This window comes from Moschus berezovskii, chromosome 2 (assembly GCF_049115385.1).
Source record: "Moschus berezovskii isolate FMDL1 chromosome 2, NW_MosBer_1.0, whole genome shotgun sequence".
Taxonomy (NCBI): Eukaryota; Metazoa; Chordata; class Mammalia; order Artiodactyla; family Moschidae; genus Moschus; species Moschus berezovskii.
The window spans coordinates 85,610,210-85,622,500 of NC_142461.1; the positions used below are offsets into that span (position 1 = coordinate 85,610,210).

Below are 12,291 nucleotides of genomic sequence, written 5' to 3' on the forward strand. Positions count from 1 at the left end.
TCCTAAAATATTGAGAGTATGTTTAACAACTATTAGCTACAGTCAATACAGTTAGTTCTTAGACAACAGTTTTCTTCTGTTATATAAAATTAAGAACTGAGACCTAAATTGGCCTTACCTAGTTCCTAGATGTATGGTGTTTTCCTTTTCCCAGCAAAGGAAGCAAAGATGCAGGTGGTTATTAATAGCTCTTTATAACTAGAGTGCTAGATTGTCTGAGTAAATATAACTTTCACACATTCAAAGAGGAAAACAACAGGGACCTATTTAGGTCTTGATATGCACGTGGAAACGCATTAATGCTAATGATCACCATGAACCTAAGATAGATCCTTGTTACTACTAACATGTAGGCAAACTCATGTTTATAATGCTCCCAAGTTTTTCCATTTCTCTAATCTTCTTAGAAAATAGCTTTAAAAAATACACTCAAGAATTCTACATAGTAATTTCATTCTGAATTTGAATTTGATTAACATCTGAAAGATGTAAGGTTTGTTGCGAAAGCTTATTCTTTACGTGTTAAAGCATACATTTTTCATTTTTTAAAACATTAGAAGCAGTGTAAAAACATTAAATGTAACATATAAAGTTATTACTATAAGTCAGGGTTTGCAATGCTCTACTTTCAATACATTAATTTTGCTCTGCTGCTAATCTAACTTTGTTGTAAAAAAGTAGTGACATACTACTCCTACTTCAGGGACTTAAATCCTGGTTTTACTTTCTGAAAATACTGGACTTAATCCTCATCACAGTAAACCTTTTTGCCTACTCTGACTTCCCTTTTCAGAGTCCATTTATTCTCCTCCACCTAACATTTGTTCATCCAGTCATTCATTCATTTTACCAGTTTATGATGCACACCACATGTCACTGCTGTACTTTGGGACAAACAGGGAATAATCCTTTTATTAAAGCAAATATTTGGGGGGCATATACTAAGGCCAATACATACAGTGTTTACTTAATTGCCTTAACAGTCCTATGAGGTACATACCATGTTAATGTATCCCTATTTTATAGCTTAAGGAATTGCTTGTCTCCATGAAATTAACTAGGTGAAGTGTGTGCAAACAACATAAAGAGGAACAACTCAGCATGCTAAAATTAGTGGTGTGCATCTGAGGGCTGTGGGATTTCGGAGAAGGAAGAGATTGATGTGGTTTGGGGTGTTCACGGATGACCACATTAAGGAAATGGGAGGTGAGATGGCTGTGAAGAACAGAAGAGTAGGTAGAAGTCGGATAACTGGAGGAAAGAGAGTTAGGGATGAAGGTCTCAAGAGACAGCATGGGGAGAGATTCAGATGTAGGATAAATGTGATTCTTATTTGATATTAGCAAGGGATTTGGTCTGACAAGGGTGTAACACTGGTGAGATGTGATGCCTCTCAATGCCTATCTGAAGAAATGTGGATTTTGTCTTGTAATATAAAAGAAAAGCCCAAGTGTTGTTTTTCTTTCATTCACGCTCTCATTTCTTCAAATACTCTTTCTGACTCAGGACCATTCTAGGATCTGTGGTGACAAAGTGACCAAAATTCCACATCATTACTGATTTCAAGCAGCTTAAAATCTAATGGGGAGAAACACACCTGCAGGTGACTAAATATAATATGAGAGAATGACCCTCAAAAGGAAGAGTGGTAAATCCTGAAAAAGAGAAGGTCAGATGGCTTCCTGGTGGAGACGGCCTTTAAGAATGTGTATGATGTTGTTAGGCTAAGAAAGAATCAGTGGCTTTCTAGGTAGAAGGGAAACAATGAATAAAGGCAAAGGAGGATAAAGGGTCAACAATCTTTCAGGGCTGGGGCATATTCTGGGAAGTAGTACTGAAGGCAAGATGCGGTTAGATCATGGAAGATGCCAAATCAACTAAGATGCTGACTCATTCTGAAAGCAACAAAGATACAAGGTTGAATATGAGCCGAAGAAGGAAAGGAAGTTATCCATTTGCCCTGTGGAAAACAACTTCAAACAAACTTTGTTTGAAGAATGGATTAAAGAAATTGGGTATTGAAAATAGGGAGCCTACTAAAATAGGTATAATAATAGCTCAAATGAAAGATGAAAATTTAAAGTAGAAGAGTGAAAAAATGAGTAGATTAATAAAAGTGGTATTTAGTATTTGTGATAGTGGAATTGACAAATTCTTTAATTAGGTGAAGTGTGTAGGAGTCAAAGATGATACCATACTTTCTAGCATGATTAGCTCTTCAGAGTAGGGAAAAACCTTCTGAGGGTAAAGGATATATTAGGTGATTTAGAGCTAGAAAAACATCTATTTCTGCTTTATTGACTATGCCAAAGCCTTTGACTGTGTGGATCACAATAAACTGTGGAAAATTCTGAGAGATGGGAATACCAGACCACCTTGACCTGCCTCTTGAGAAACCTGTATGCAGGTCAGGAAGCAACAGTTAGAACTGGACATGGAACAACAGACTGGTTCCAAATAGGAAAAGGAATACGTCAAGGCTGTATATTGTCATCCTGCTTATTTAACTTATATGCAGAGTACATCATGAGAAACGCTGGGCTGGATGAAGTACAAGCTGGAATCAAGATTGCCAGGAGAAATATCAATATCCTCAGATATGTAGATGACACTACCCTTATGGCAGAAAGTGAAGAAGAACTAAAGAACCTCTTGATGAAAGAGAGAGGAGAGTGAAAAGTTGGCTTAAAGCTCAACATTCAGGAAAATAAGATCATGGCATCTGGTCTCATCACTTCATGGGAAATAGATGGGGAAACAGTGGCTGACTTTATTTTTTGGGGCTCCAAAATCACTGCAGATGGTGACTGCAGCCATGAAATTAAAAGGCACTTACTCCTTGGAAGGAAAGTTATGACCAACCTAGACAGCATATTAAAAAGCAGAGACGTTACTTTGTCAACAAAGGTCCATCTAGTCAAGGCTATGGTTTTTCCAGTGGTCATGTATGGATGTGAGAGTTGGACTACGAAGTAAACTGAATGCAGAAGAATTGATGCTTTTAAACTGCGGTGCTGGAGAAGACTCTTGAGAGTCCCTTGGTCTGCAAGGAGATCCAACCAGTCCATCCTAAAGGAAATCAGTCCTGGGTGTTCATTGGAGGGGACAGATGTTGAAGCTGAAACTCCAATATTTTGGCCACCTGATGCAAAGAGTTGGACACGACTGAACGACTGAACTGAACTGAATTGAACTGAACTGATGCAAAGAGCTGACTCAGACCCTGATGTTGGGAAAGATTGAAGGCAGGAGGAGAAGGGGACGACAGAGGATGAGATGTTTGGATGGCATCACCGACTTAATGGACATGAGTTTGGGTAAACTCTGGGAGTTGGTGATGGACAGGGAGGCGTGGCGTGTTGTGGTTCATGGGGTCGCAAAAAGTTGGACACGACTGAGTGACTGAACTGAACTGATTTAGATTTTATTCCCAAATCTGTAATTAGTTAGTTATGTGGCATTTTTTACTACAGTTTCCTCAGCTATCAAATTACAGTCAAGGAATTGTTTCATGGTATAACTTTCAATTTTCAAATTCTGTGATTCAATTCAACTAAGTCCTTCCCACTACTTCTTACAGCTTTAAACTCAGCAGACTATACCAGGAAGGAGCTACTTTTAATTCTAAAAGACTACTCTATCCACTGATATGAACTTGGTTAAATTCTACTATTTAATAGATGTGTAGACTTGAGTAGGAAATTCAGAGGTCTTTTCCTTGCTTTCCGTTAGGAATGAAATTTGTGTGTTGAATATTCAGAAATAATAAAGACATTTTCTTTGTCTTCTCTTGACAACTTACTGCACTTAATAACAACACTTTTTATCAGAAAATATGCTTAACCTGTTTAGAATTTATCTATAAAAAAATAAAATTTATCTATGCCAATGTCTGCTTGTTCTGCTTTAATTTAAAAAGAAAAAAATGGTACCTGATATAAAAGAATTTCATATTCATTCTTAATAAAAACCTGTTTGTTGAGACTATTAATTTTAAGGCACTCTCATAGACAATGTGTAAAAACACTCCGTGTTCTCAGAGTTTGCAATTTAATTTGGAAAAAAACAACACATTAAGTAGTGACACTCTATAGCATCTATAGCAAGCTGATTTGTTCTATAAGAGTTCACTGGAGGAAGATATCACTACAGGTTGGATAGCTAAAGAGGAAGGTCCACCAATAGCTTGATCTTAATCAGCAGGACTTAGGTGGGGAGAAAGAGATGCTCCATGAATAGGCAACTTCAACCATTAAAGATGTCTTATTTCAATTCTACATGTTTTAGCATCCCAAACGATGCTAAGGATAAGAAGCAGTAAACTTATGGTTGGGAAGAGATATGTGTTTATTCTCTAAAAGGCCAGAGTTCTAAAGTGAGGATCACAGTAAATTCCGAATTACCAACTCCAATTATTTGCTCAGGAATCTTTCAGTTGCAGTTATTTGAATCTTTTGATTCAACTGACCATTGTATATGTTCTAAACTTTCTTTCTTTGCTGTCTGGCTATTTAATATTTTTCCATCTCTTAGTCTCTTTTCTTTTAATGAATTTGATTTTTCTTCTTACCCATCAGAAGCCCTGGTGTCAGCTTTCTACAAATTTCAATTAATACACTCTGAATCATAAATGTTTAGGGCATGATGTTAAATACCATCTGAATATATCTGCATGGCTCTCAAATCTTTCTCACTCTGACTTCCTGGGTTTCAATTCCTCATTTCCAAAGAATACATATATATATATATATATATATATATATGTAACTTTTATATGAAAATACTTGTCTAAAGACAAGGTCAAGTTCTTCTCAAAATTGGGTTTCTTTCTTCTTTATCTAGAAATAGTATTTGCCATGTTCTAAACATGGAGATGTGCAATCTTGAAGCCATTTTGATTCCATTACCCAGAAAATCTATTGATTGTGAAGAAGTCAGGTTACGAATTTAACCACCATCACTACCTGAGGACAGGCTTTTTGTTGCTTCACACCTGAATAACTACAAGGATTTCCAGTTGATCTCTCAAAGTCTAGTTTTTATTCACAGAAATTATGGTAGTTTAACATGTCCCAAACTCTTTCTCTGTTGCTTTACATTCTCCATTTACTTTTAACTTACATGTCCAGGATCATTTCCCATGAATTGCCTCCTAGGACTCCCTGATTCAGCCAAATCTTCTTTCTCACTATCCTCTGAATAGATATTACAATTTGCTTCCTATGGCCCACATGCTCCTGTCCTGCTAGAAAGGCCTTCCTCACTCCTTCATGACTATTAAAGATGAACTTAGTCTGAATTTCACTTTCTTCATGAAATCTTTTCTGAATATTCACCTCATAGAATCTCTCATATTTCTGTAATTTGAAATAATTATGTTCTGTTTGTGGCATATTTGTCACATATTTTCACTTATCACTTATTATTTTTTTCTTGTACATTAGTCTCATCTTCCAAATTAAACAATAGTCACATCTAAGACTTCCGGCCTATCTGCAACCATATGTGCACACGAAAGTGAATAGATAGAAGGCACTGAATGAATACATTCATTTATCTATTGACAATACATATGAACTGTAAGTAATAGTAAGTAGTATGGGAAAAAGGAAAACTTAAGGGTAGGTGAAGGAACAATCAAAATTGATTTTTAAATCTTCTGAATAGGAAGCATTTTTATTAACCTCACTTTAGACTTCAAATGAATAAAACAGCTAGTAAATTGTCATTCTGTGGAATAAATTTACTTTAGTGACACTTTAAACACCTGTAAAGTTAATGAAATTAGAGTTTATTTATGCTTGAGGTTGAAATTTAACATTTGTCTTTAACAGGAAGATAAAGCCATTTTTGATCCCATGAGTTGGGACATTATAGAAAGTATCTAATTTATGGTAACTATTCAGTTCAGTTCAGTGGCTCAGTCGTGTCCGACTGTCTGTGACCCCATGAATCACAGCACGCCAGGCCTCCCTGTCCATCACCAACTCCCGGAGTTCACTCAAACTCATGTCCATAGAGTCGGTGATGCCATCCAGCCATCTCATTCTCTGTCGTCCTCTTCTCCGCCCGCCCCCAATCCCTCCCAGCATCAGAGTCTTTTCCAGTGAGTCAACTCATTGCATGAGGTGGCCAAAGTATTGGAGTTTCAGCTTTAGCATCAGTCCTTCCAATGAACACCCAGGATTGATCTCCTTTAGAATGGACTGGTTGGATCTCCTTGCAGTACAAGGGACTCTCAAGAGTCTTCTTATTATGCTTTAATATGAAGCTATTTTGTCTAGTTTCTATTTTACATGGTAATAGTACCACTGCAACACAGAATATTAAAACTAGAAATATTCTTAACAAGCAACCAATGTAACCTGTTCATTTTTCAGATGTGGAAACCAAGTAGCAAGAAGGGTAACTGACCTGCCCAAGGTCACAGTCTAGTTATTGCCAGAGGTGTAGCTAGAAATTACAATTGTAGGTTCCTAATTCTATAATCCTATATTGTACAGTTTCATTTTTGTACCTGATATTGACATTATTCAAATGAAGGAAAATTTACAATAGTTTTTATTATTATTATTTCTCTTATTTTTCATCTAAGAATGCAAATTAGTGCCTGGTAAGTTATTAATAAGAGCATTCTAAATAGAAGCACAGCATGAACCGTCTATTGTGATGTGTTTCAACATAAGGGAGATATGAATATCTTAATTATTTACATTTCTAAAGCTTCATACAACTGTGACTTTTTTCCATTGGTGAGTTGAGTGGAAATATCTATGTGATTTTTTTTTTCTTTTGTTTTAGATGATAACCTTATACTGGGCACAATGGTAATATTTGACATGGTAGTATGAGGGATTGTTTGAAACACCAAAAATACTTAGCCTTATCTAGGAAAAAAGAGATAAACATAGTGAGTCAGTATAAATTTGCACTAGTGACGTGAGAGGGTGTGAGAGGAGATGCTGTTCAGTTTTGGGGAAAGAACATGAAATGTCACAAATGTTCTGAAACTCTATCCTACAGCAGTAGCAGAACAAAACAAAGCACTACCTACTACCTTCCTACTGCAATTTTTTAGCTTCATCAAAAAGAAGAGAAATTTTCAATTTTCTATAAAACTTTTGCCGGAAAATATTATTTATGGGAACTAGAAGGTACTGAGAAATAAAATGGAGAAAGAATAAAAAGGACCTCAGACAATCAAGTTTTGTGAGGAATGCTCACAGAATTTTGGTTTGCCTTTCTATAAAAACATTTTATAATCTAAACTACACCATATCATTTGAATCTCAATGACTAATATTAGTAGTGACTGGAAGTGTTCAGTCGTGTCCAACCCTTTATGATCCCAGGGACTGGGATGTTTTCCCGGCAAGAATACTAGAGCTGGTTGCCCTTTCCTCCTTCAGGGGATCTTCCTGACCCAGGAATCGAACCCGCATGTCTCCTGCGTTACAGGCAGATTCTTTACTGCTGAACCTATTATATTACAATCTTCAAATTATATTCAAGCAGTCTTTTAAAATAAAAATTACTATCAAAAGTTTGCCTAACTAATGTTTTGAAAAGTTTTTTTTTTTAGTCCAGTTCAGTTTTCTCAACTTTCACAGGCAAATTAGGGGTTTAAGAATAAAAGATGTATTTGCTGAATAAAATATCAAAGAGAGAATTCTGATTTGAAACAATCAAGAGCATTGTAAAGTCTAACTTCTTTGGTGAGTCATGGACATGCAAATGGATGGGTCAGTGCTCCTGCTCCTGACTCACTGAATGCACGTGATGCAGGACGAGCATGGCCTTGGCGTGGTAAACTTACTTACCTGTACCATTGTTAACTGTGGTCTGGATCGTGGCTTCCGGCCCCATAGTGTCATAATCTTCCTTCATTTCTTCTGTGGGGGAAAATTATCTTTAGCATTTGAAAACTGTAGAAAAGCTTACTATACTAAGCATGCCAACCACAGGAACAAGGAAGATTCTTTTAAAGGAAACAGAGAAAAGGCTTGTTGTAAACCTCTAAACAATAGCTTTGTTCAGGCAATTGAATGAATCCAATAGTGCTAGCTGCACAAGAACTTATTTACTTTAAGCATTACTGCAAGCTGTGAAAAACAGAGGTGCTTATTTGGGGCAAACGAAGGGCTTTTCTTCTGGTGGCAGTTCTAGTGACAAACAGGGGGAAAGATATTATTTTTTCAATAAGAGTCAAAAGCAACTAAGTATTTGCACTGACAAAAAGGCATGCTGGCTGCTGTAGCTCTGGTAATGCTGGATGGCCAGAGGCAAGTCAGAATTTCTTATTTTATTTTCATGTTTTTTTCCTCTCCTTGAAGTAGCTATCATGGTGCTAATCTATGCAAGCAAAATTTTAAAAAAACCTAATTCTACATACCAGAGCTTGAAATGCCCAGTTTATAAAAAAGCATCCCAGAGGTACTAAAAACACCTGTTTCACTGTTTTATATAAACTTCTAAAACATATTTTCTTTATTCCTTTCCTTACCACTCCATAAATAGCTTTCTTTCTTACCATTTATTCCCCAGTAGGGAATCATAGCCATTTTTGTGGAAAAACATATAGGTATAAGAACAGTTCAATGTTCTGATGAAAATATGTAACACTGAAGTTGAAGATCTACAAATGATAGAAGGTCATTTTCTAAAATTGTAGTATCTTTAATGGGAAGAGTCTAGAAAGTAGAACTCTCGAATTTTCTGCCTATCAAACTAAGGAATATGTGAGGGCAGAGAAGGACAGCTAACAGTTAAAAATCCTGCAAGTAAGTAAATTTAACATGGAATTTTAAAAATTGCAATTTTACAATAACAATACTAATGAGAATCAAACACGATCCAGAATAAATATCTCTCTGTGATAATCATTTTGTTTCAAACAAGAGAAACTTTATAAATAGGACTCTGTGAATTCCCAAATTTATCCTGACCATTTTTGCTTATCACATTTCAGTCATAATTATTTGGTAGAAAAACAGATTTTAGCAAATGTTACAGCAAAATTAAAATATATGTTTTACAAGTAGTATCCTGCAGCATATCTGTTCATGGGGTCAGAATTGAAAAATCATGAGCCTCTTAAGGTAAAATACACATATATAAATTAGGCTAATATAATGCCCCTGGGCATAATACTGGTCAGATAATTTGAATGATATTTGTTTAAATTCTGTGACCACTTTAAACTCAGTCTTGGCCCTGGACTTCTTTCTTATTTAAGAAACATTTTCACAGGGACATTTTGCATAAAACATTTAGGCGTTCAATATACAGCAATATTGTATTGTCAACTGTCATAATTGATTGGTTGAAAGGCTCCCTCATCTGATATTTTTATTAGTCTCTGCAAGGAATTAAATTAAGGTATTTCTGAGAAGTTCAGTACTAGATATAAATATAACTTTTGTGTCTTTCTTCCTCGCTCCTCTCATGTGATTTCTGGTAGCCAAGAGTCAGAAGAATCATAAGTTTTCCATCTGAGAGATCAAGTCACTGAGGGGAAAACAGTTAACAGCAATTTTTTTTTTTTTGCATAATAGTGGTAATGTTCAAGATTTCTGCTGCACTTCCTTCCTCATTGTCATTTTCTTATGAAAAAGTAAAGAGAAGTTACAGGGGGTGGTTGCTTCCCAAATGATTAAATGTTGCATATTCACATGTGTAGTTGGCACTTAGTGTGTCCTGCATTCTGTAGTAATACTTTAGCTACAACCCTCTTTTACCAAAGATTGTGCAACTGAGATGGTGTCATTTTTACCCAGAATGTACTTTGCTTCAATTTACTGAGCATCAAGCTTTTTGTTTTTTGAACGTCAAACTCAATTTATTAAAATGAAACACTAAGCCCTTTCAAGTATGTATTTGAAATGCTATTTATATGCCTATTTAATTAAGCTTCACAGGAATCCATATTCAGAAGGACATCATCATGTAGGTTAGGAGTATCCCCTCTGAATGAAAGGCAGTCGTGGCTGTCTTTCTGCCTCATGCCTAACCTTAAACATTTCCTAAGACATCCATTACTCAGCATACTGCATCTAAAACCACATATTTGTTTTTAAAGCACTTGTAAAAGTTTGCATCTTCCAGTCACCCTTGGGATGAAGGTTTGTGAAAATAAAGAGCACTTTCTGCCACAAGATGAAGAATCCTTGAATAAGCAGAAAGAGGCCAGATGCAGGTGATTTATTTAAGTCTGTGTCAATGATAATGATGTCATGGTTTCCAGCACACTGTGTCCACCCCATTGTGGGACGAAAGAATGTCAAGGACAATTCTAAACACAAAACTTTGATTGTGCTGGAACCGGAAAGGCACAGTAAGAACTCCACTGCGTTCTTCAGTGGAAAACCTGCATCCTGCAGACAAACTACAGAAAGCAGGGGAGAGACAGCACAGGAGAGGGGGCTTATCTCAGAGTAAAGCTATGTGCTGAGGTATGGTGGTAGACAGGCAGGCACCAGGGATAAAACACTACTAAATAAAACAGCACCCGAATTAGAATTATTGTCTATATTGTGTGTTTTGAACAATAAATAAGAAAAATATTTTATCAGAAGAAAAATGTGTTATCTAAGAGGCAGGATAAACAATGAGTAGCTTTTTAAGACCAATTTCTTTTCATTAGACATCAAGGCACCACATCAGAGCACTTTTGGAACAATAAAAAAAAAAAAAGAACAATAAATCATTACTAATCATTAGAACCAGACAGGTAATAGCCGGGTAACTTTCTTGGTCCAAATAGCCAAATGAGATTAGGGATTTACATTTTATTTAATTATTGTGACTCCAGAATGCTAGTTTATTTACCATAAAGGTAAGAGCAAAGAACAGCCTGTTCATTTGTATCACAGGCACCATTAACTACAGGTGATAATAGAGTCTCTCTAATGCATTCATATGGATGACTGTATATTAAAACATTCAGAATTATGATCCATGACCAACACAAAAAGCTGCCATGATCACAGACTACTACAGCTTGACATGGCTGTTTTGGCTGTTTTTCAATTATTGATCTTAATTTTTTAAAATTAAACTTTTTTTTCCAGAAGTTTGGAGCTGTACATTTGTTACATCGTTATTAATTATTCCTTTAAGGGTGGAAATTCTAGTAATTGGTCCTTACCCTTGATTTCTAGATATTAAAATTTAAAGCATCAGAACATTCATTCTTATGGCCCTGCATATCTAGTTCATTAACAAATATGAATAGCTAACACCAGCTCATTTAAATAGTATGTCTTACATGAGTTCTCGCCACACTCTGTTTCTGTCACACTGCTCCCAAGAATCATTGGCTCTTATTATACATGTAAATGGCTATCATAAAAATAAAAATTTCATTTAAGATTGTTAATGACTTCTGCAGCAGTCAGACTTCCTTTAATGATCATCCTCGGCCCCTAATTAAACGTATTTATCTTTCAAGCATCTTTGGCTGAGTTCTCCCTCATAGTTGAAAATCTAAAACCTTAAGTCTTAATGGATAGAACGATAAATGTTTATGTGTGGGATTGCTGATACTCAAGAAACCTACACCGAAAGCAAAATTGGAAACAGAAAGAGTACAAAACTTGGCACAGTATGTTAAGGAAAACGAAAAACAAATACACACTACACTCAAAATGCCATCGGTCTTTTTTTTCTCCTTTTCTTCACATTTAATTTTCTTTAGTAGTGGAAGTGCTTTTATTATCTCCCTTCTAGTATACCAAACAATTTCTCTGCCTACGTTCGATGTTTTATAGTCTGTGACATCACAATAGCATATAGGTAGACTCGTGTGCTTACTTATTTCCTTCCCACCCACTTCACCTATTTATAAAAATGCCATTGTTATATATACCGTAAGAAAAAAAACAAGGTGGGGTAAATCATGATAGCTCTCATTGGGTCTTGGAACAGAGATTAAGGAGACACCAAGGTTTGAATTAGATGGGTCATTAAAAATTTTTTTAACAGGGCACTTTAGCAAGTAGAGATGAGCAGAAGGAGTTTAGGGGGATATGACTAATGATTAATTTTCTTTTATTTTGTTAATCATTTCACACCTTGGTGATGTTTCATCCTGAGTGAATTTTAGACCATGACATTTCCATTTTCACAGTGGCATCTGAAGTTTTAGTTTGAACATAATTTACCTTATTTTTATTATAGCTGGCCTTGGACCATTTCTACTTCCCCAGAGATTCCCACCAAACAGCAAGAATCATTATCAAGTACTTAGCTGTTAAATAATAAGAAAGCTACCTGACCAGGTAGAAGTGTGAA

The 12,291-nt window shown here is 35.8% G+C and overlaps 1 protein-coding gene across 6 annotated transcripts in view; it reads right to left on the minus strand.

The window, feature by feature from the left end:
* The window catches only part of ZEB2 (zinc finger E-box binding homeobox 2), a 139,541-nt gene that overhangs the window by 36,087 nt on the left and 91,163 nt on the right, over positions 1 to 12,291 (minus strand). For all 6 annotated transcript variants that reach the window (XM_055398252.2, XM_055398253.2, XM_088829238.1 and 3 more), the window contains one exon: positions 7,821 to 7,892. In XM_055398252.2, coding sequence (XP_055254227.1) covers positions 7,821 to 7,892 — 72 coding nt within the window. The remainder of the gene's footprint in view (positions 1 to 7,820; positions 7,893 to 12,291) is intronic.